The 23,431-nt window shown below is 56.8% G+C and overlaps 1 protein-coding gene across 1 annotated transcript; it reads left to right on the forward strand.

Moving 5' to 3' along the window:
- The first annotated feature begins 6,233 nt into the window (after positions 1-6,233).
- RASSF2 (Ras association domain family member 2) lies at positions 6,234-22,686 on the forward strand. The gene is made up of 11 exons (XM_064175734.1): positions 6,234-6,322; positions 10,999-11,086; positions 12,720-12,795; positions 12,947-13,098; positions 13,447-13,538; positions 16,798-16,949; positions 17,064-17,165; positions 18,071-18,122; positions 18,683-18,804; positions 21,002-21,099; positions 21,301-22,686. Exons 2-11 carry the CDS (start codon positions 11,028-11,030, stop codon positions 21,368-21,370), a joined length of 975 nt encoding a protein of 324 aa, XP_064031804.1. The 5' UTR covers positions 6,234-6,322; positions 10,999-11,027; the 3' UTR covers positions 21,371-22,686.
- The last annotated feature ends 745 nt before the right edge of the window (positions 22,687-23,431 follow it).

A 23,431-nucleotide genomic window follows, 5' to 3' on the forward strand; every position in this document is an offset into this window, starting at 1 on the left:
GTGGTTTTATTTCCATAGCTTAAGAAAAGGAAAACACTGAAAAAAAAAAAAAAAGAAAATAAAAGGAAAAAAAAAAAAAAATTGTAAAAAAAGAAAAATAAAAAAAAAAGAAACAATAAGAATGTAAAAAAAAATTACTACTAACATTTCCACTCAGGATCAGAGTTGTTGTTTTTTCCTGGGAGGGAGTGGTGTGATTGTCATGACAATGTCATGTGATGGTAGAGTTTCTTCATTGACGAATCTATAGCAGCTTTGTGCATACTTTAGTTACCCAACTTCGTGGTCCTGCCCAAAGAGAACCCCCCCAGAACCCCCAAGAGGGTTTCTTCCACTCTTCAGTCTCCCCTACTTGAGTCTCTCCCTGCTGAGGCTTCCCAGGCAAGCAGTGATGGAACCAAGGGGACGCAGCCCGGGGGAGGTTTGGGTTGGGCGTTAGGATGAAGTTGTTTGTGGAGTGATTTGGGGTTGGAATGGGCTGCCCCAGGGCTCCCTGGCACAGGGCAAGGAGCAGTGGATGGAAGCTGCAGCATAAGGGGGGAACTTCTTGACTGGAAGGGTCCCAGGGCTGCCTGGCACAGGGCAAGGAGCAGTGGATGGAAGCTGCAGCACAGGAGGTTCCACCTTGACACAAGGGGGGAACCTGACTGGAAGGGTCCCAGAGCTCCCTGGCACAGGGCAAGGAGCAGTGGATGGAAGCTGCAGCATAAGGGGGGAACTTCTTGACTGGAAGGGTCCCAGGGCTGCCTGGCACAGGGCAAAGAGCAGTGGATGGAAGTTGCAGCACAGGAGGTTCTACCTCAAGACAAGGGGGAACTTCTTGACTGGAAGGGTCCCAGAGCTCCCTGGGATAGGGCAAGGAGCAGTGGATGGAAGCTGCAGCACAGGAGGTTCTACCTCAAGACAAGGGGGAACTTCTTGACTGGAAGGGTCCCAGGGCTCCCTGGCACAGGGCAAGGAGCAGTGGATGGAAGCTGCAGCACAAGGGGGAACTTCTTGACTGGAAGGGTCCCAGGGCTCCCTGGCACAGGGCAAGGAGCAGTGGATGGAAGCTGCAGCACAGGAGGTTGCAGCTCAGCACAAGGGGGAACTTCTTGACTGGAAGGGTCCCAGGACTGCTCCAGGGCTCCCTGGGATAGGAGAAGCAGCAGTGGATGGAAGCTGCAGCACAGGAGGTTGCAGCTCAGCACAAGGGGGAACTTCTTGTCTGGAAGGGTCCCAGAGCCCTGGCACAGGCTGCCCAGAGAGGTTGTGGAGTCTCCTTGTGTGGAGCCTTTCCAGGCCTGTCTGATGTGTTCCTGTGTGCCCTGAGCTGGATTGTGTGGTCCTGCTGTGGCAGGGGGTTGGACTGGATGAGCTCTTTGGATCCCTTCCAACCCCTCACGTCTGTGATCCTGTGTGGTGGAGTCCCCTCCCTGGGAGTGTTGACAGAGGGACTGGATGTGGCACTCAGTGCCATGGTGTGGTTGATGGTGCTGGGTGAGAGGTTGGACCTGGTGACCTCGAAGGTCCTTTCCAACCTGGTTGATTCTGTGAGATCTCTCCCACTGGGGGTCAGACTCCTCAAGGCTCTTCCCACCCTGGGTAAGCACCAGTGGGTACCACCCTGTTGGGTTAGAGCCTTGTGCCCTCACTGTTGGGAGCTGCAGGCAGCAGCTGGTGTCTGCTGGTTGGAGGGAGCCACTGGGTGGTACCCATGACCCAACCCAACCTCTGCTTAGTTCAGTTGTCCACGGGTGCAGAAGATGCATGTGACAGCCCAGCATGACCCACAGGCTTCCATGGTGTGGCCATCTGAAGCCAAGAGCAACTCCTCTCCTCTTCTGTGCTGTTTCCAGGGGGGGTGGGCACTGGTGGGCACGAGTGGGCTGCTCATTTTTACCCAACACATCCCCACTCTGCTGCATGTCTCTTAGTTTCTGAGGGTTGTGGATGCCTCCTCCCTGGAGATGTTGAAGGCCAAGTTGGATGAGGCTTTGGGCAACCCAGTCTGGTTGAGAAGCATCTCTGCCCCTGGCAGTGGGGGTTGGAGTAGCTGCTCTCTGAGCCATCCTTGGTACTCCACACAGCCTTTGTGCCCCCAGGGCGGCAGGCACCCTCTGCCCTCCCCCTTCTGTGGCTGCTACAGACCCTTGCAGCACTGGAGGAGGGCAGAAGTTGCCCAGCTCTTGGCTTCTGCCATCCAGAGAGCAGCAGGGGCTGTGTGTTCAGAGCCAACCACACTCCTGTCTGGTTCTGCTTTGGGCTGTGTCCTGCTCGTTGCCATCTGTAGGTGTTGCTAGGAGAGGTCTGGCTGTAGCCTCACCCTGTGTCCTCCATCACCTTGCTGCCAGTCCAAACTCTTGTGCTTTGTCTCTTGGTGTAACAAACTATTGACTGTTCTTAGGCAGTGGGGATCAACAGGATTTCATTCCCCCTTTCATTTTCCCCAGCCTTGGTGCCTGACTTGGGCTAAGCAAACTCAGTTTCTTTTGGCTTCTTCCAGAGGGGTTTGTTTGTTCTTGGTTTGTTCTCACTTCTTTGCTGTTGGTTCTTTGTGTAATTATTTTATGGAGGTTTGGTTTTTTTTTCCTTTCATTAATTAATTCCTTTTTTTTTTTCCCTTCCTCCCCCCCCCCCCTAAATTGTTTCTAACATTGCTTCATTGGACAATGAAATATTTAAAGATGTAATATTTGGACCAGATGTTGTGAATAATAGTAGATAAAGCTATTTTATTCTGTATTTTTAAAGCTGTTCAGTATAAATAAACACAGGCATAGATGCAGCTCTCTCTCTCTCTCTCACTGCCTTTTCAACACCACCCCCACCCCCCCTTGGGAAGAGGATGGATGGTTTGGGAATCCAGCTGAAGAGTGTTGCCAGTGAGTGCCACTCACAAATGCAACCCCCCAGCTCCAAGCCACCTTCCTGAGCCTTCCAGTTCTCAGCTCACAGCTCTGACCATAAGGGCACATTGAATCCCAGCAGCTCCCCCCACACACACCTCTCCTCTGCCCTGCTGAGGCCACAGCTGCAATCCTGAGTCCAGTTTGGGGCTCCAGATGCAGAGAGGCAGAGGTCTGCTGGAGAAAGCCCAGTGGAGGGTGTGAGGATGATGAAGGGACTGGAACATCTCTGTCTCTGTACAGCTATGGGGTCCCTGACACAGGAGGGGCATCTCTGAGAGTGTTGCAGCCAAGCCTGGCTGGGGCACTTAGTGCCATGGTCTGGCTGATTGGGCAGGGCTGGGTGCTAGGTTGGACTGGCTGAGCTTGGAGCTCTCTTCCAGCCTGCTTGATTCTAATACATAAACCTGAAGTAACTACCAAGAGTCTGTTGCTAGTGAGTGCCACTCACAAATGCAGCTCCCCCCTGGCCACCTTCCTGAGCCTTCCAGTTCTCAGCCCACAGCTCTGACCATAAGGGCACATCGAATCCCAGCAGCTCCCCACCACCACCTCTGCTCTGCTCTGCTCTGCCCTGCTGAGGCCAAAGCTGCAATCCTGAGTCCAGTTTGGGGCTCCTCAGTTGCAGAGAGGCAGAGGTCTGCTGGAGAAAGCCCAGTGGAGGGTGTGAGGATGATGAAGGGACTGGAACATCTCTGTCTCTGTACAGCTATGGGGTCCCTGACACAGGAGGGGCATCTCTGAGAGTGTTGCAGCCAAGCCTGGCTGGGGGCACTTAGTGCCATGGTCTGGTTGGTTGGGCAGGGCTGGGTGCTAGGTTGGACTGGCTGAGCTTGGAGCTCTCTTCCAGCCTGCTTGATTCTAATACATAAACCTGCTGGAGCAAGTCTGGAGGAGGCCAGAGAGATGACCAGAGGGTTGGAGAACCTCCCCTGGAGGAACAGCCTGGGAGAGTTGGGGCTGCTCAGCCTGGAGAAGAGAAGGCTCCAGGCAGACCTTAGAGCTGCATTTCAGTATTTGGGTCTGGGAGCTACATCCTGAGGGGTTGGGATTAAATCTTTAGGGTTTGGGGCTAAATCTTTGGGGTTTGGGAGTAAGCCTTTGGGGGCTGAATTATTTGGGGTTTGGGGCTAAATCCTTAGGGTTTGGAATGAAGTCTTTGCTGTTTGGGGGCTACGTTATTTGGGGGTTGGGGTTAAATTGTTTGGGGCTAAATCCTTGGGGGGCTGAGCTTAAGTCTTTGGTGTTTGGGAGCTGAATTATTTGGGGTTTGGGGCTAAACCCTTGGGGTTTGGAACAAAGTCTGTGGTGTTTGGGGGCTACATTACTTGGGAGTTGGAGCCAAATCCTTGGGGGGTTGGGACTAAATCCTTGAGGGGTTGGGGCTAAATCCTTGGGGTTTGGAACTAAATCCTTGGGGGGTTGGGGCTAAATCCTTGGGGTTTGGAACTAAATCCTTGAGGGGTTGGGGCTAAATCCTTGGGGTTTGGGGGCTGGTGTTTACCCAGCAGGGGCAGCCAGGGCCAGCTCTGCTCCATTGTGCAGCTCTGCTGGGTTCCCCCAGCCACAAAGGGCCTCTCATGGCCGCCAGCCCTGGAAGATGCTGCTGGAATATCAATACTGACCCCATCCCAGCTCCCTCTCCCTGGGTCAGAGTTCCCCAGGCCAGAGGCTCCTCCTGATCCTCTCCTCTTTTAGATACAAAGAGGGAGAAGCCATCAGGGCTGATCCAAGGGGTGGCTGTGAGGGCTGCCTTGTTTTGCTGCAGCAGCTGCTTAGGTTGTTCCTTTGTTTTGGGTAGGGTTGGGGTTTTTTTTTTCCCTTTGTGTGGGCTGTGTTTCTCGGCAAATTCCTTAAAGAGTGAAAAAAAAGCCCGGAGAAGCCACAAAGCACTGGGAAAGGTCAGGAGCAGACAAAGGCAGAGGGATACAGCCTCGCTCTGCTGCTCCTCTGGAACACTCCAATACCTCTGTGCTCCCCCAGACCCTCCCTGCAGCAGCACTGGGGGCAAGGGCAGGATGGGACCCACAGCCCAGGAGCAGAGGGCAGAGCTGGAGGTAACCTTGACCCTGGACTGCGGCAGCAGCCTCCAGGCAGGGAGGTTTCGTTGATTTCCTCTTCAGTTCTCTCCTCGGGGGCGGGTTTGGATCCGGGGCTGGGAATGGGCTGGAGCCAGCTCCTGGCTCCGTTGCAGTGTCCCGAAGGTACCAGGCGCTGCCTGCGTGGCTCTGGGCTGAACCTTCCAGGGCTTGGGGCAGAAGTGACCACTTCAACCTGGGAGCCTGCAACACTCCCTCTGGGACTCCTGACACAGCTGCAGCTGATCAGAGGAGCATTTCTGGGTGCCTCGGATGGGATCCCGGTCCCGGCACCAGGGATGGGGCATCCTTTGGGATCCTGGGCCTGACGGTGGGAAGGGAGCATCCTTTGGCATTCCGGAGTGCAGTTTGGTTGCCAGGAACAGTCCTTTGGGATTCCATTCCCGGATCCTGAACCAAAGGGTTGAGAGAGAGCATCCTTTGGGATAGCAGTCCCGGGCGGTATAGAACAGGTGACGGAGCATCCTTTGGGATCCCTCCTCCCGCCACCTGCTGAGGAGCATCCCCCGGGATCCCAGCGCCGCTGCTCCGCCGGCGCCGCCCCGTTCCGCCCGGCCCCGCCCCAGCCAGGGGCGGCCCTTTCGGGGGGCTCCGGCCGCGGCGCTGAGCGGGACCGGGTGAGTGCGGGCGAGACGGGGCGTCCCCATCCCGGTCCCTATCCTCATCATCCCCATCCCTATCCCTGTCTCCATCCCCGGCGCGGCGAGGGAGCGGCCCCGGTGCCGATCCGGAGCTGACCTGGATCCCCTCGGTGCGGAGAGAAGGATCCGATCCCCCCCTCCGCCTCATGGATTTCACCTCCCTACCCCCGAGCACCCTCAGCATCACCTTCTCCTCTGGGGCTGGCTGCTGTGGCAGGGAGCCAGCAGCACCCACGGGTCCCCGGCCGGGTCACGGCACCTTCTCTGTGCCCCCATCGCACCCGGCTGGAGACATCCCAGCTCCTTCCCTGGGGCCCACACTAAGCTGGGGATGGCCATCAGCTCTGCCCGGGGGGGTGCTAGACCTTGCTGAGCGTGGCCGGTGGGGGTGCCCTCATTCGTCCCCAGGGCAGCCAGCACCCCCATGGCATCGCCCATGGCCAGCTCCGCCACCGCTCCCCTCCTTTCCCCTGGGCAGGACGGGGCTGAGCGCTTGTGCTGAACAATAGCGGCTGGAAAACAATGGAGCTGCTGCACCTTGCTGCTTAGGGACGACGGACGGACGGACGGACGGACGGAGGGACGGAATCGCAGCTCCGAAACACCGCCCGGGCCGGAGCCACGGCGACAGCGGCTGCCGGCGGCCGCGCAGCCAGCACGGCGGGGCCGGAGGAGGAGCAGCTGCCCGCGGGAGGTGAGCGGCTCGGTCGCGTCCCACCGCGCTCGGTCGCATCCCGGCGCCGGGCAGAGAGGCTCCGCAGCCTGCGAGCGAGGGCCTGCAGCTTGATGCTTCGCTCCGGTTGTGCTTTCGGGGAGGGGGGGGGGGGGGGGGGGCCGGGCGTTGGGACGGCTGCGCGCCCGCTTGGGCTGCGGGGTGCGTGCGGGAGGCAGCATCGCGGCCTCCCTGGGGAGCAGGATATTCCCACAATGCCTCGCACGGCCGGCGGGAAGCAGCAGCTGGGATGAGGCTGCGTCTCCTGGCCGAGCTGCTGGAGCAGCGGTGGAGATGCTGCCAAAGCCTCTGGGAAAGCAAAGCCCCTCCACACCCTGAGACCTCTCCCTGCTTTGCACCAACCCTCTCCAGCTCAACACAGGAGCTTGAGGGGGGGCTCGACTTTCTTTACCCTTCCCCCCCACCCTCCCCCACTTCTTTTTGTCTTTTGCTGTTGCTGCACAAAGCTCCCCCAGGGCTGGGCAGATGCCAGTGTGTGTCCCTGAGGGGCTGCAAGTGGGGCTGGGATCCCTCTGCACCGGGGGGGTAGGTAGGGCTGTGGGGATGCAGGGAAGGGTCACAGTCCCTGGAGGGTTTCCAGCACTCAAAGGGGGCTGCAGGAGAGCTGGAGAGAGACTCTTTATAAGGGCCTGTGGCTCTTTAGAGTGAGGGTGAGGAGAAACTGGCACAGATTGCCCAGGGAGGTGCTCAAGGCCAGGTTAGATGAGGACCTGAGCAGCCTGAGCTGGTGGGAGGTGTCCCTGCCCATGGCAGGGGGTTGGACCTGGATGGTTTTTAAGCTCCTTTTCAACCCAAACCATTCTGTGATTCCATGAAGGTTATTTTTAAGGAGGAGAATAACTCTGGGACCTATCAGGCCTGGAAGCAACTGTGGGAGCAGCTGGCAGCTCATGTCAGAGGGCAGGGAGAGCTGCAGTCCTCCTCTGCAGGGTCCATGGCTTTGAGCTGATGTTTGCAAAGCCCTTTGCAAGGCCCCAGCCAAGCCTCAGCCCCTCACAGGGTGTGGAAGGAGCACATTGGCTGCCAGAGGGGAAACTGAGGCACTGAAGGAGCTGGGCAAGGAAGAGCTGCTGAGATTGAGCAACTGATTGGGCAATGTGCAGGCTGCCAACCCCTTTGTTTTGGTGATTCCAGCCTGCCCTCAAAGCCACGGCAGGAGATCAGGGTGTATTGGTGGCAGGTCTCCATTTGGGGATCTCCAGGCAGCTGCTGCTCCTTTCCACCCCCAGCTCAGCACTCTTGAGACCCAAAAAAGGAAGAATTTGGCTCTTTCCTCACTCGGAAGGGGATGTGATGACAGAGGCAAAGGTGGCAGTGCTGGGAGGTAAACAGGAAACAGCTCCTCGGCACAGGGGGGATGAACCTGCACTTCAGGGCTCCTCATCCATCCCAGCAGCAGACTTTTTTGTTGATTTCACCCAAAAGTCCCTTTCCAGGAGACTGGAGAGCTGCCTCCACCCCTCCACGTGGCCATGATGCTGCAGAGCCAAACTCTCTGTCCCTCCCCAGGCTATGCTGCTGCAGGGTTTGAGGGTTTCTGTCACTTGGGTGTTTTTGGCAACGGTTTTGCATGGCCCAAGCAGCTGTGAGAGCTCAAACTCATCCCCTCCATGCACTGCTGCCTTCCCCTTGGAGCTCTTTTAGGGGGCAGCCACAAGCCAGATGCTTCTTCTGCCCTTCCTCTATCTCACTGCTGGCAACCCCCAAAGTCACAGAGCTCAAACCCTTCCCCTCCATGCTCTGCTGCCTTCCCTCTGGAGCTCTTTTAGGGGGCAGCCACAAGCCAGATGCTTCTTCTGCCCTTCCTCTATCTCACAGCTGGTGACCCCCAAAGTCACAGAGCTCAAACCCTTCCCCTCCATGCATTGCTGCCTCCCCCCTGGAGCTCTTTTAGGGGGCAGCCACAAGCCAGATGCTTCTTCTGCCCTTCCTCTATCTCACAGCTGGCGACCCCCAAAGTCACAGAGCTCAAACCCATCCCCTCCATGCATTGCTGCCTCCCCCCTGGAGCTCTTTTAGGGGGCAGCCACAAGCCAGATGCTTCTTCTGCCCTTCCTCTATCTCACAGCTGGCAACCCCCAAAGTCACAGAGCTCAAACCCATCCCCTCCATGCACTGCTGCCTTCCCTCTGGAGCTCTTTTAGGGGGCAGCCACAAGCCAAATGCTTCTTCTGCCCTTCCTCTATCTCACAGCTGGTGACCCCCAAAGTCACCCTGCTGGGGCAGGTGCTGCGCAGCCGCCGTGCCAATACCTCCCCCACAGCTACAGAACTGGCTGCAGAATCTCCTCCTCTAAGCGTTTTTGGAGGGTGAAATGGGATCTTTGTTGAGTTTATTCCTGTGGGGAGATGTGGGGGAGGCAGCTGCCAGCCCCAGAGGAGAGCTGAAGCAGGGATGCTGGTGCAGCTCCTGGGCTGCTCAGGAAGCCTGGACCTTTGTCAGCCTTTCCGCTGCCAGGAGCAGTTTCTCGGGGCTGAGTTTCTCTTCTGCTTTCTTCAGGCACAGCTGCAGCCCAGGGCTGGGCTGGCTTCCTGCCCTTCCCCTGCTGCTTCTGCCTGCTGCAGCACCCACTTCACTTTTCACAGAAGCACAGACTCCTTCAGGCTGGAAAAGACCTTCAAGGTCATCGAGTCCAACCTCTAACCCTACTCTGCCCAGTCCACCACTAAGCCCTCCCCAGGTCCTTCCTCAAGCACCACAGAGGTTCATGGAGTCATAGAGTGGGTTGGGCTGGAAGGGACCTTAAAGATCATCCAGTTCCCACCTGCAGTCATGGGCAGGGACAGCTCCCACCAGCCCAGGATGCTGGAAGCCTCATCCAAACTGGCCTTGAACACCTCCCTGGGCAGCCTGTGCCAGTCGCTCCCCACCCTCGCTCTCAACTATTTCTTCCTCATCTCCACTCTCTATTTCCCCTCTCCCAGCTCAAAGCCATTGTCCCTCATCCTGTCACTCCCAGCCCTTGTCACAAGTCCCTCCCCAGCTCTCCTGGAGCCCCTTCAGGTACTTGCAAGACTGCTGTAAGTTCTCCCAGAGCTTTCCTCGACTTATGTCCCACAGTTTGCACCTCGGGATGAGATGAGGAAGCACCAAGCCAGACCCAGACCTGTTTGTCTGCAGCTTCATAGCAAAACCCTGGGAAGATAAATGGCAAAGAGAAGTGAATGCTGCTCAGCCTCTTCCTCCTGCAGGTCTGGCAGTGCCAGGGCAGTGTCTGGCTGCTGGCAATGCAAATGGCAGCGTAAGGCAATCGCTGCTGGTATTAAATTTTCAGTGAGTTTGCAAGGCTTGGCCACTTATCTGATCTCCCCTCAGCTCAGCTCAGCTCAGCTCAGCTCCCCTCCTTCCCCTCCTGTCCTCCCAGAGCAGCTGCCACAGCCTGGGGAAGAGGAGGCTGAGGGGAGAGCTCATTGCCCTCTGAAGCTCCCTGAAAGGAGGTTGGAGCAGCAGTGGTGTGGCCAGCAGCAGTAGGGAAGTGATTGTGCCTCTGTGCTGGGCACTGCTGAGGCCACAGCTTGAATGCTGAGCTCAGTTTTGGGACCCTCATTCCAAGGAGGGCATTGAGGAGCTGGAGCAGGTCCAGAGAAGGGCAAGAAAAGTGGGGAAAGGTCTGGAGAGCAGGGCTGGGGAGGAGCAGCTGAGGGAGCTGCAGTTGCTTAGTCTGGAGAAAAGGAGGCTGAGGGAGACCTCATTGCTGTCCACAGCTCCTTGTAAGGAGGCTGCAGTGAGGTGGGGGTTGGGCTCTTTGCCCTGTATCAGGTGACAGAAGGAGAGGAAGTGGCCTGAAATTGTGCCAGGGCAGGGTTAGGTTGGAGATGAGGAAAGAATTCTTCACTGCAAAAGTGGTCAGGGATTGGCACAGGCTGCCCAGGGAGCTGAAGGTGGTCAGAGATCAGCACAGGCTGCCCAGGGAGCTGAAGGTGGTCAGAGATCAGCACAGACTGCCCAGGGAGCTGAAAGTGGTCAGGGATCGGCACAGGCTGCCCAGGGAGCTGAAGGTGGTCAGGGATTGGCACAGGCTGCCCAGGGAGCTGGAAGTGGTCAGGGATTGGCACAGGCTGCCCAGGGAGCTGGAAGTGGTCAGGGATCGGCACAGGCTGCCCAGGGAGCTGGAAGTGGTCAGGGATCGGCACAGGCTGCCCAGGGAGCTGGAAGTGGTCAGGGATCGGCACAGGCTGCCCAGGGAGCTGAAAGTGGTCAGGGATTGGCACAGGCTGCCCAGGGAGCTGGAAGTGGTCAGGGATTGGCACAGGCTGCCCAGGGAGCTGAAAGTGGTCAGGGATTGGCACAGGCTGCCCAGGGAGCTGAAAGTGGTCAGGGATTGGCACAGGCTGCCCAGGGAGCTGAAAGTGGTCAGGGATTGGCACAGGCTGCCCAGGCAGCTGGTGGAGTCCCCATCCCTGGGTGCATTCAAGAAGCCTGTGCCCATGGCACTTGGGGACAGGGTTCAGTGGCCATGGTGGTGCTGGGTTGATGCTGGCCTGAATGATCTCAGAGGCCTTTTCCAGTCTAACCAATGCTGTGACTCTGTGATTCCCTGCAGCTTGTCCAGATGCAGGCAGATCAATCTCCCTGCTGCCCAGGGGGTGGTGTCAGGGCGGCTGATGCTGATGCTTCTCTCTCCTCCCTCTCTGCAGCTCAGCTCCCATGAAAGAGAAGCAGGAGGATGGATTATGGAGGCTGTGAGCTCCTGGTTCCCTGTGGCAAAGACAAATACATCTCCAAGTAAGCTGCTGGGCAGGGCTGCAGGGCAGGAGCACAGCCTCTGGGGCTGGCTCTGGTGTTCCAGGAGGGGAGAGACTCTGGATTTTACCTGGAGTCGATTGCCTTTGGGGTGATAAAGCAGTTCTGGGGCAAGAAACAGCAACTTCCTCTATGAAACCCAGAGGGGGTTGGTGTGAGCTGGAGTTGCTTTTTGTCGGCTGCTCTGCAAGCATCCATGGCAGCCAGGTCCTGCCTGGAAAGCTCCTGGCTTGGGATTGCTCTTCTGTGCTTTGGGGATGAAGTAAAAGGATTCCTACACTTCCAGGATGGTTCTGGGGGAGGCAGAGCATAAATAGGATCTTTCACCCCCTCCTTTGTGCTTTCTCCTGACCCCAGACCCCTGGGATGCCCTTCCTTGATGTTAGTCTGATGGTGCTGAGCATCCTTGGCCCCCATCAGCCTGCCTGGCTGGGTTAATCACTTCCCTGGGGATGGTCTGGACAGCCTGGCCTGGATCCAGCTTCTGGTTTCAGCTTGGTTCTTGTTTGTTATTGTTTTTGGTTGCTATTCCTACTTTTCATTCCCAACTGGCAGCTGGGGCAGGGCTCATCCTGAGTCAGAGGTGGCCTCACCTCTGAGAACTTGTGACACCAGCATGACCCAAGGGCTTCAGCACCCCCAACACTTCCTTGGGTTTCAGCCTTGTGACCAACTCCATCAAGATCTGAGCTTCTTGCATGGCTCATGGAGGAAGTGGTTGCAGAGAGTTTGTCCCCTAAGCATGGTTGCAGAGGAGATCAAACTGTTGGAGCAGGTCCAGAGGAGACCACAAAGATAGTCAGAGGGCTGCAGAACTATGGGGACAGGCTGAGAGAGTTGAGGCTGATCTGCCTGGAGAAGAGAAGGCTCTGGGGAGAGCTTAGAGCAGCTTTCCAGTAACCAAAGGGGCTCCAGGAGAGCTGGGGAGGGACTTTTGACAAGGGCTGGGAGTGACAGTGACAGCTTTGAGCTGGGAGAGAGGAGATTGAGGCTGGAGATGAGGAAGAAGTTCTTTAGAGGGTGGTGAGACACTGGCACAGGTTGAGGGTGGGGAGGCACTGGCACAGGTTGCCCAGGGAGGTTGTGGAGCACAGAATCACCCAATGTGATCTTTGATCACATTGGGTGATTCTGTGCTCCACAACCTCCCTGGAGGTGTTCAGGGCCAGGCTGGATGAGACCTTGAGCATCCTGAGCTGGTGGGAGGTGTCCCTGCCCATGGCAGAGGGTTGGCACTGGCTGATCTTTGAGGTCCTTTCCAACCCAACCCATTCTGTGACTCTCTGTTTCTGATAACTCCAGGTTGAACCTTGCAGCAAATATCCTCAACAGAAGAGATTTTGAGGCAGCCAAAGACTCAATTTTTGTCCCAGATGAAGCTGTTTTGGACACTTTAGCAGCATAGCCCAGCCTGACCCTGGCAAACAATTCCTGCTTTCATAGAATGATGCTTTGGGTTGGGAAGGACCTTTAAAGGTCATCTAACCCAACCCCTTTTCTCCTGAATCCCTCAAGTGTCCTTCTGGCTGGCTCCAGGGGACCAAGCAGTGCCTGCAATGTGTGGGGGTCCCCTCCCCCACCTCTCCTCAGCATCTTTCCCATTGTTTTCCCCCAGAAATGAGCTGCTCTTGCACTTGAAGACCTACAACATCTACTATGAAGGGCAAAACCTGCAGCTGCGGCACCGGGAGGTAGGAAACCCCCAGGGCAGGGACCTGCTTCCCTCCGTCTGGAGTGGGGGAGGGGAGGGGAAAAGAGGAAATTGGGTTTGATTCAGACCTGTGAGGTCCGAAGAGCCTCCAGGTGTGTGTGTGGGGTGCGGAGCTGCTGCTCTCTGCGCAGGAAGAAGGAGAGCTCATCGTGGAAGGGCTGCTCAACATCTCCTGGGGCTTGCGGCGACCTATCCGGCTCCAGATGCAGGACGACAACCAACGCATCCGCCCCCCCCCCTCCTCCTCCTCCTGGCACTCCGGCTGCAACCTGGGAGCTCACGGGTGAGTGGAGGGCAGAGGAGACCCACACGTCCCCTCCCCGCACACCCCCAGACCCCTCCAGCTGGGGTTTGCTGGGTCTCAGCCCCAGCTGCCTTCTCCGGGTCCAACATGAGGCTCCCTGCAGCAGCCAAGGCTGCAAGGAAGCCTTCCTGGGAGGAGGGCAGCTGGGATAAGAGCTTCCAAAAGGGGGGGGTTGGGACTGGGATTTAGGGTTCGTGTGGCAGCAGAGCTGCAGCCCTGCAGGGATGGTCACTTCCCAGATCCCAGGGGACCTACCCCCGGGGCTGGGCTGGGGAACGATGCTGGTTCTGCTGCCCTCAGCCCACCGCGTCCTGCTTGGCTCTCCAGGTCGGTGCTGAAGCCCAGCACCCTGCCAGACATCCACGTCACGGAGGCGGAGCCCACGCGGAGCACGGAGCCTCCTCCCGGGAGCGGCGCAGGTGAGCAGGGCTCAGACCAGGTGGGATTTGGCTGGGAGCAGCTCCTGCCTGATGCCAGGAAATATAAACCAGGCAGGTTCCTTCGCTCAGAAATCAGTGTCCCTGCCCCAGCCTTGCTGCAGGTGGCTCTGAGCCAATCCCACAGCACCCATGTGTGGTGTCATAGGATTCCCAGAACGCCAGGAAGGGACCCCAGGGATCACCTGATCCAAGTTTTCTAGGTGAAGGTGGAGTTGAAAGGAGCTGACCCCGGCACCCTGGCAAGCTGAGGCTGAAACTGCCTCATGCAGGGGACTCTATTGCTTCCCTTGGGAGATGATTCCAGCCTCCAGCCCAGTTGGAATCTGCTCAGGAGCAACTTGTACCCTTCACTCCTTGGGACACCCTTGAGTGTCCATCCTTCTGGTAGCCACCTTTTATGTCCTGGGCCACGGTGATAAGGTCTCCCCTAAGCCTTGGGAATCAGTTGGAAAAGCCCTCTGAGGTCATCCAATCCAACCAGCAACCCAGCACCACCATGGCCACTAAGCCATGGCCACTAAGCTGTGGCCCCAGGTGGACACAGGTTTCCTGAACACCTCCAGGGATGGGGACTCCACCACCTCCCTGGGCAGCCTGTGCCAATCCCTGACCACTTTTGCAGCAGAGAAGATTTTCCTCATCCCCAACCTAACCCTTCCCCTGGCACAATGTCAGGACATTTCCTCTCCTCCTGGCACCTGATCCTAGGGAGCAGAGCCCAACCCTCACCTCACTGCAGCCTCCTTTCAGGGAGCTGTAGAGGGTCAGAAGGTCTCTCCTTAGCCTCCTTTACCCCAGGCTGCACACTCCCAGCTCCCTCAGCTGCTCCTCCCCAGCCCTGCTCTCCAGGCCCTTCCTCACTTTTCTTCCTCTTCTCTGGACCTGCTCCAGCTCCTCAATGCCCTCCTTGGAGTGAGGAGCCCAAAACTGAGCCCAGCACTCAAACTGTGGCCTCCCCAGTGCTGAGCACAGAACCATCACCACTTCCCTGCTCTTCTCTTCCCCAGGCTGACCAAACCCAGCTCCCTCAGGCTCTCCTCACAGAGCAGCTCCTGCAGCCCTCTCCTCCCTCTCCTGGCCCTTCCCTGGACATTTTCCAACCCATCCACAACTTCATTTAACCGCAGCAAGAAAACTCTGGAACCCTGAGGGCCCCAAAAACCCTTCTGAAAGGGGGGAGGGTTCTTTCACTCAGGGAAAGGGATGTGGTGAGGAGGAGATGGGGAGGATGGAGCAATGAGCCTCGTGGGATGGCAGGGAAGAGGATGTTGGCTCTTCCCCTTCCCGGCGGCTCTGCTTTTAAGGAAGAAGAAAAGAAGAATGGGAGCCGTGGGGAAGTTCGTTGCCATGGGGAAGTCAACATTCTGCAGAGTTATTTTCCCCTGCTTGGCTTTTCCTCTCTGTAGAAGGGGGAAGAGCCTGGTCCTGGAGCCTCTTTAACCCCTTGTTCCGAGCTGGAGGCAGCACCGCAGCAGTGTCCTTCCTTCACCCGCAATTCCCGCGGGAGAATCCTGCTCTAGGCACTTCCCTCCCACAAGTGGAGCACTGTGAAGATGCTCCTGGGGGGCTTGGGGATGGGGGTGGGGTATTTCTGGATGCTTTTGTGGAAATAAAAGATGTGCTAGAAGGGTGTGGGACTGTTAGAGCACATCCGGGGGAGGCTACAAAGATGGTCAGAGGCTGAAGCACTTCTGCTGTGAAGGCAGGCTGGGAGGGCTGGGGCTGGTCAGCCTGGAGAAGAGAAGGCTCCAGGGAGAGCTTAGAGCAGCCTTGCAGGATTTGAAGGAGGCTACAGGAGAGCTGGGAAGGGATTTTTGACAAGGGCTGGGAGTGACAGAACGAGGGACAGTGGCTTTGAGCTGGGAGAGGGGAGATTGAGAGTGGAGATGAGGAAGAAATTGTTGAGAGTGAGGGTGGAGAGAGCCTGGCACTGGTTGAGGGTGGTGAGACACTGGCACAGGTTTGCCCAGGGAGGTTGTGGACCAGGGAAGCACAGAATGTGATCTCCCAGGGAGGTTGTGGATCAGGGAGCCACTGAATGTGATCTCCCAGGGAGGTTGTGGGTCAGGGAAGCACAGAATGTGATCCCCCAGGGAGGTTGTGGATCAGAGAAGCACAGAATGTGATCTCCCAGGGAGGTTGTGGATCAGGGAAGCACAGAATGTGATCTCCAGGGAGGTTGTGGATCAGGGAAGCACAGAATGTGATCTCCCAGGGAGGTTGTGGATCAGGGAAGCACAGAATGTGATCCCCCAGGGAGGTTGTGGATCAGGGAAGCACAGAATGTGATCCCCCAGGGAGGTTGTGGATCAGAGAAGCACAGAATGTGATCTCCCAGGGAGGTTGTGGATCAGGGAAGCACAGAATGTGATCTCCAGGGAGGTTGTGGATCAGGGAAGCACAGAATGTGATCTCCCAGGGAGGTTGTGGATCAAGGAAGCACAGAATGTGATCTCCCAGGGAGGTTGTGGATGAGGGAAGCACAGAATGTGATCTCCCAGGGAGGTTGTGGATCAAGGAAGCACAGAATGTGATCTCCCAGGGAGGTTGTGGATCAGGGAGCCACAGAATGTGATCTCCCAGGGAGGCTGTGGATCAGGGAACCACAGAATGTGATCTCCCAGGGAGGCTGTGGATCAGGGAAGCACAGAATGTGATCTCCCAGGGAGGTTGTGGATCAGGGAACCACAGAATGTGATCTCCCAGGGAGACTGTGGGTCAGGGAAGCACAGAATGTGATCTCCCAGGGAGGCTGTGGATCAGGGAAGCACAGAATGTGGTCTCCCAGGGAGACTGTGGATCAAGGAACCACAGAATGTGATCTCCCAGGGAGGTTGTGGATGAGGGAAGCACAGAATGTGATCTCCCAGGGAGGTTGTGGATCAGGGAAGCACAGAATGTGATCTCCCAGGGAGGCTGTGGATCAGGGAAGCACAGGATGTGATCTTTGATCAATGTGGATCTTCGATGTGTGATTCTGTGGTCCACAACCTCCCTAGAGCTGTTCAAGGCCAGGCTGGATGAAGCCTTGAGCAACCCGTGCTGGTGGGAGCTGTCCCTTGCCCACAGCAGTGGGGCTGGCACTGGATGGTCTTTGAGGTCTCTTCCAACCCAACCCATTCTGTGATTCTATCACTTTAAATTTGCATCAGGGCGATGCTGAGGTAGGGCCCTGAGGGGGAGCTCTTCTTGCCCTTCCTCTCTCCTCAGCCCCATCCTCCCTCTGGGTCTTTTCTAGCCAGCAAGCCGGCGGCGGAGGAGGCACCGCAGCTGATGCGGACGCGCAGCGACGTGGGGGTGCGGCGCAGGGGCAGCTCCCGCACGCCCAGCGAGCAGCGCCGCATCCGCCGCCACCGCTTCTCCATCAACGGCCACTTCTACAACCACAAGGTGAGCCCTCTTCCCTCCCCCCCACCCCAGCCCCCCTCGCCCCCTCTGCCCCCCCAAAAACCCCCACTCCAGGCTCTGGGGAGGAGGTTGCTCAGTGCACTTTGTGCCCCGCAGACGTCCGTGTTCACGCCGGCGTACGGCTCCGTCACCAACGTCCGGATCAACAGCACCATGACCACCCCCCAGGTCCTCAAGCTGCTGCTCAACAAGTTCAAGGTACTGTAGACATCTTCCCACCTTGCTCCTGACTTGTTCCACGCAGATGATTTCCCTCCCACGGGTATAAAAAGCAGCGGAGGAGTAACCATTGGAATGGGCTGCCCAGGGGAGGTGGTGGTGGTGGAGTCATCATCCCTGGAAGGGTTCTCTTCTGAGACCCCACCTGGAGTCCTGGGTGCAGTTCTGGAGCTCCCAACACAAGCAGGGCATGGAAGTGTTGGAGCCAGTGCAGAGGAGGCCACCAAGATGCTGAGAGGGCTGCAGCAGCTCTGCTCTGAGCACAGGCTGAGAGAGTTGGGGCTGTGCAGTCTGGAGAAGAGAAGGCTTTGAGGAGAGCTTGGAGTGGCCTTGCAGGATCTGAAGGGGGCTCCAGGAAGCCTGGGGAGGGACTACTGAGAAGGGCTTGGAATGACAGGGCAAGTAGGAATAGGTTTGAAGTGGCAGAGGGGAGGTTGAAAATGGATGTTAGGAAAGGGTTGTTTGCAGTGAGGGTAGTGAGACACTGGCACAGGTTGCCCAGGGAGGTTGTGGAGCACAGAATCACCCAATGTGATCACATTGGGTGATTCTGTGCTCCACAATCTCCCTGGAGGTGTTCAGGACCAGGTTGGATGAGACCTTGAGTGACCTGTTCTAGTGGGAGGTGTCCCTGCCTATGGCAGGGGATTGGAACTGGATAAGCTTTGAGGTCCCTTCCATCCTAAACCATCCTACAAAAGGACTGCATGGGGCACTCAGTGCCATGGTCTGGGTGATTGGCTAGGGCTGGGTGCTAGGTTGGACTGGATGATCTTAGAGGTCTCTTCCAAGCTGGAGGATTCAATGATTCTATGAATAATGGGATTTGGGCAAACCCAGAGCCGAGGGATGGACCTTTAAGAGTGGTTTCTGTCTCTGTTCAGATTGAAAACTCAGCAGAGGAGTTTGCTCTGTACATCGTTCACACCAGTGGAGGTGAGTCTGCAGCAAGGGAAGAGCAACCAGGCTGGGGAAGGGCCTGGAGCACAAGTCCTGTGAGGAGCAGCTGAGGGAACTGGGGTGGTTCAGCCTGGAGGAAAGAAGGCTGAGGGGAGACCTCATTGCTCTCTGCAAGTCCCTGAAAGGAGACTGCAGTGAGGTTGGGGTTGGTCTCTTCTGCCTAGGATCAGGTGATAGAAGGAGAGGAAATGCCTGAAACTGTGCCAGGGGAGGGTTAGTTTGGAGAAGAGGAAAAATCTCTTTGCTGCAAGAGTGGTCAGGGACTGGCACAGGCTGCCCAGGGAGGTGGTGGAGTCCCCATCCCTGGATGTATTTAACAGCCTCACAGATGTGGTGCTGAGGGAGGTGGTGCAGTGGCAGTGGCTCAGGAGATTTGGAGCTGCAGGTGAGTGTTCGGACTGGATGATCTCCAAGGTCTCTTCCAGCCTCACCAGTTCCATGGTTCTGTGACTGTGTGAATCTCCCCAGCACAGCTGGTTGGGCATGGCAAAGCTCCATCATCCCCCAGGCCAAACGTTGGTGCTTTGGTGTTGCAGAGAAGCAGAAGCTCCGAGCCAGCGACTACCCCCTGATCGCCCGCATCCTGCAGGGGCCCTGCGAGCAGGTCTCCAAGGTCTTCCTCATGGAGAAGGACCAGGTGGAAGAAGTCACCTATGATGTGAGTTTGCCATCACCAGATGCTTGTGGGGTTGGGATGTGTTTAGCAGGGCTGGGGAGGATGTCTCCATGCTGGGGATGCAGGAATCTGCCTCCAGCTCTCCTCGCGAACGCTTCGCCTCTCGTGGGGAAAACCTCAGTTCGTGCTTCAAGAGCAGCTTTAAAGTACCCTAAGCCTTCTTTTTCCACCCCAAATCTTTTTGGGTCACAACTCTACCAGGGCCACAGTGGTTAGAAGCTGCCCGGTGGAAAATGACCTGGGGGTGTTGTTCAACAGCAGCTGAAGATGTGTCAGAATGCGCCCGAGGGGGCAAATAGGACTCCAGCAGCCTGGCTTGGACCAGGGCAGGGATTGTCCCCCTGCAGTGGGCACTGCTGAGGCCACACCCTCAGTGCTGGGTTCAGTTTTGAGTCCCTCACTCCAAGGAGATTGAGGAGCTGGAGCAGGTTCAGAGAAGGGCAGTGAAGCTGGGGAAGGGTCTGGAGAACAGAGCTGGGGAGGAGCAGCTGAGGGAGCTGAGCCTGGAAAAAAGGAGGCTGAGGGGAGAGCTTCTGCCTCCCTACAGCTCCCTGAAAAGCAGGTTGGAGTGAGGCAGGGGTAGGGAGAAGTGACAAGACAAGAGGGAATGACCTCAAATTGCCCCAGAGAAGGGTTAGCTTGGGCAGATGGAACAATTTCTTCCCCAGAATGTTGCCCAGAGCAGCGGTGGAGTCCCCATCCCTGAGATGGTTTGAAAGCCCTGGAGATGTGGTGCTGAGGGCCATGGTTTTGTGTTGCCCTGGCAGTGCTGGGTTAAGGGTTGGACTTGATGATCTTAGAGGTCTTTTCAGCCCAAGCCCTTCCACGGTCTGTGGCTGTCTGCTCGCAGCAGAGCAGTCTCTGTGCAGCCTTTGCCGTGCTCTGGAGCGGCTCCTCCCTGCCATCTGCCGGCTCCCTCCCGGCGCTGCGCTGCGCTCGCAGCACAACCGAGCCACACAGCCACTGCCTTTGAAAGTCCTCCGAGATCAGCGAGTCCAACCAGAACCTAACATCCCCCCGGACACAGATGCTAGACCATAAAATCATAGACTCACGGACCCTTCAGTGCCTTGAGCCCCCAACACAAGCAGGACATGGAAGTGTTGGAGCCAGCCCAGAGGAGGCCACCAAGATGCTGAGAGGGCTGCAGCAGCTCTGCTCTGAGCACAGGCTGAGAGAGTTGGGGCTGTGCAGCCTGGAGAGGAGAAGGCTTTGAGGAGACCTTGGAGTGGCCTTGCAGGATCTGAAGGGGGCTCCAGGAAGGCTGGGGAGGGACTAGTGAGAAGGTCTTGGAATGACAGGGCAAGGAGGAATGGGTTTGAAGTGGCAGAGGGGAGGTTGAAAATGGATGTTAGGAAAGGGTTGTTTGCAGTGAGGGTGGTGAGACACTGGCACAGGTTGCCCAGGCACAGGTTGTGAAGCTCAGAAGCACAAAATGTGATCAAACCTCCCTGGAGGTGCTCAGCACCAGGTTGGATGAGGCCTTGAGCAACCTGTTCTAGTGGGAGGTGTCCCTGCCTATGGCAGGGGGCTGGAGCTGGATGATCTTTGAGCTCCCTTCCAACCTAACCCATTCTATGATTAAGGAGGCCTACAAGAGAGCTGGGGAGGGACTTTTTAGGCTGTCAGGGAGTGACAGGACTGGGGGGGAATGGAACAAATCATGGGGAGAGTCAGCCTGGATGTTAGGAAGAAGTTCTTCAGCATGAAGGTGGTGAGAGTTTGGAAGGAGTTGCCCAGGGAGGTGGTGGAAGCCTCATCCCTGGAGGTGTTTGAGGCCAGGCTGGCTGAGGCTGTGGGCAGCCTGCTCAAGGGTAGGGTGTTCCTGGGCATGGCAGGGGGGTTGGAACTGCCTGCTCCTTGTGGTCCCTTCCAACCCTGACTGATTCTATGATTCAATGAACTGTTTCAACTGAGCTCATCCAGTCCAACATCAACCTGACACCACCATTAACCTGTGTCCCCAAGTGCCATGGGCACATATTTCTTGCCCACCCCCAGGGATGGGGACTCCACCACCTCCCTGTGCCAGGGCCTGATGACCCTTCTGGTGAAGAGCTTCTTTCCCTAATATCCAACCCAAACCTGCCCTGATCCTCTTGAGGCCATTTCCTCTTTCTCCCTGGGAGAAGAGATCAACCCCCAGTCACTATGATTCTGTGCCTCTCCCTCACCCCAGGTTGCCCAGTACATCAAATTTGAGATGCCTGTCCTCAGGAGCTTCATCCAGAAGCTGGAGGAGGAGGAAGATCGTGAAGTGAAGAAGCTAATGCGCAAGTACGCTGGGCTTGGTGGCATTGAGGGGAGGTGCTGAGGGTTAGGCACCTTGTCAGGGGCTGAAAAACTCCTTTGCACAGCCTGGTGTCCCCAGTGCATGCTTGAACCCTTGAGGTTTGAGTTATCCCAGGGTTGTTTTGGGTTCAGAGCCCAGTCTGATGCTGCAGAAGATCCTCACATCCCTGTCCTTGCCCCCCACAGATACTCCATCCTCCGGCTGATGATCGAGCAGAGGCTGGAGGAGATCTCTGAAGGTCCCACAGCCATGTGAAATGCTTCAGCTGGAGGAGATCTCTGAAGGTCCCACAGCCATGTGAAACGCTTCAGCTGCAGCCTGGCTCAGGGCTGCACCACACAAAGATCCAATGCACTGTACCAAGCCCCACACCACCATCGCTCCTGGAACGCTCCCGATGTCTGCCTGGATCATGCCTGCTCTGAGCCAACCCATCCCTCACACCCTGTGCAGCACCCTTGGGCACGTCCCCTCTGCCAACTAGGAGGGGGAGGCTCCCAGCAAGGCTCTGGCCAGTGGCAGCTTCAGCCAGAACCTCAAATCCCTGGAAACAATCAGTGGAAAACCAGGAGGAAATTCAGGAGCAGCACAAAGCCACCGCGGCCAGGCACCGGCTGCAAGCCTGTGATAGACTCATGGAATGCTTTGGGCTGGAAGGGACCTTCAAGATCATCCAGTCCCAACCCCCTGCCACGGGCAGGGACACCTCCCACCAACCCAGGTTGTTCAAGACCCCATCCAGCCTGGCCTTGAACACCTCCAGGGAGGACACATCCATGACTTTGGGACTGAAGTCAGCGATGCTCCCTCCAGCGATGCCCACTCATGGCTCCTGGTGGAGGAGCCACAGGAGAGCACAACTAATCCCTCTTTGTACACACAGAGAAGCACATTCCTACTGCAATAATTGCCAGGTGAAGGGAAGCTCCTGGAAATCCAAAGGGTGGGGCTGAGAACTGGGGGTAAGGGAGGGGGAATTAACTCTTGCAAGGATGGGGACTGATGGATTTATGGCCTAAATCCCATTTTCCCAGCACCTTCCCTTAACCTGCATCTGGCCACATCACTCCCTCTGCCCCTCCCCTTCTAATTTGCACTAATGTTAAGGGTTTTTAAACTCACACACACACACACACACAGAGGATGTCAAACCTCTCTGGAAGCCATGACACATGCTGTGTGGGAGGAGGAGGAGGAGGGGGGGAGGGAGGCAGGAATGAAGAAAGTGTTAAGTAGCAAATTGGTTTTGCAGTGCTGCCAGCTCATCATCCTGGTGCCACTGGCACTGGCTCTGTTACCAGCATCACACCTGGCAAGCTCTCTTTCCTCCCAGGCTAAACCAGCAATATCTACTTTATACCTCAGCAGGAACTTTCTCCTTCCCTTCAGTTTTTGCAACGTTGCTTTGCAATTAATCTTCCCCCCCCCCCCTTTTTTAATGGTACCTTTCCCACTTTCCCCCAAGTGTTAGGGCAAGCCTTGTGCAGGGAGAGGAGGGTTTGGTGTGTCTGGAGGGTGACTGTGGCATTGCTCTCTTGATTAACAAGGACATGAAATATGTAGCAGCTGAATTTGTTCTCCTTTCTGAGTTCATTTGTTACTTCAGCACTCTTTAATCTCTTCATCCATGGTCTGGAGGAGAGGATCAAGGCACTCTCAGTTTGCAGGTGACACCAAATTGGGTGGCAGTGCTGATCTTGCTGGAGGGGGCAGAGGACCTACAGAAGGACCTGCCCAGGTTGGATGGGACAAGGCCAATGGGATGAGGTTCAACAGATTGAGTGTTGAGCACTGCACTGGGATCCCAACCTTATGAAGGCTCCAGGCTGGGGAAAAGTAGCTGGAAACTGCCTGGTGGAAAAGATCCTGAGGGTGCTGGTGATGATGAGTCAGGATGGGCCCAGGTGAGCTTCCTCCTGCACTGAGAGCAGTGTCACAGAAGCACAGAATGAACCAGGTTGGAAAAGACCTCCAGGGTCACCGAGTCCAACCTAGCACCTAACACATCTAATGAACTAACCCATGGCACCAAGTGCCTCTTGCAGCCTCCTCTTAAACACCTCCCTGGGCAGCCCATTCCAGTGCCAATCACTCTCTCTGACAACAACTTCCTCCTCACATCCAGCCTCAACCTGCCCTGACACAGCTTCAGCCTCTGGCCCCTTCTTCTGTTGCTGCTTGCCTGGCAGCAGAGCCCAACCCCACCTGGCCACAGCCTCCCTGCAGGCAGCTGCAGGCAGCAATCAGCTCTGCCCTGAGCCTCCTCTGCTGCAGGCTGCACCCCCCCAGCTCCCTCAGCCTCTCCTCACAGGGCTG

The sequence above is a fragment of the Pogoniulus pusillus genome, chromosome 42 (assembly GCF_015220805.1).
Source record: "Pogoniulus pusillus isolate bPogPus1 chromosome 42, bPogPus1.pri, whole genome shotgun sequence".
In the NCBI taxonomy this organism is placed as follows: Eukaryota; Metazoa; Chordata; class Aves; order Piciformes; family Lybiidae; genus Pogoniulus; species Pogoniulus pusillus.

Bases quoted from the DNA above. Each gene is read 5' to 3' on its own strand.
- RASSF2 (XM_064175734.1), top strand. From the start codon at position 11,028: ATGGATTATGGAGGCTGTGAGCTCCTGGTTCCCTGTGGCAAAGACAAA. The intron at 13,099-13,446 runs GTGAGTGGAGGG...TTGGCTCTCCAG, and splicing joins TGCAACCTGGGAGCTCACGG to GTCGGTGCTGAAGCCCAGCA. The intron at 18,123-18,682 runs GTGAGTCTGCAG...TTGGTGTTGCAG, and splicing joins CATCGTTCACACCAGTGGAG to AGAAGCAGAAGCTCCGAGCC.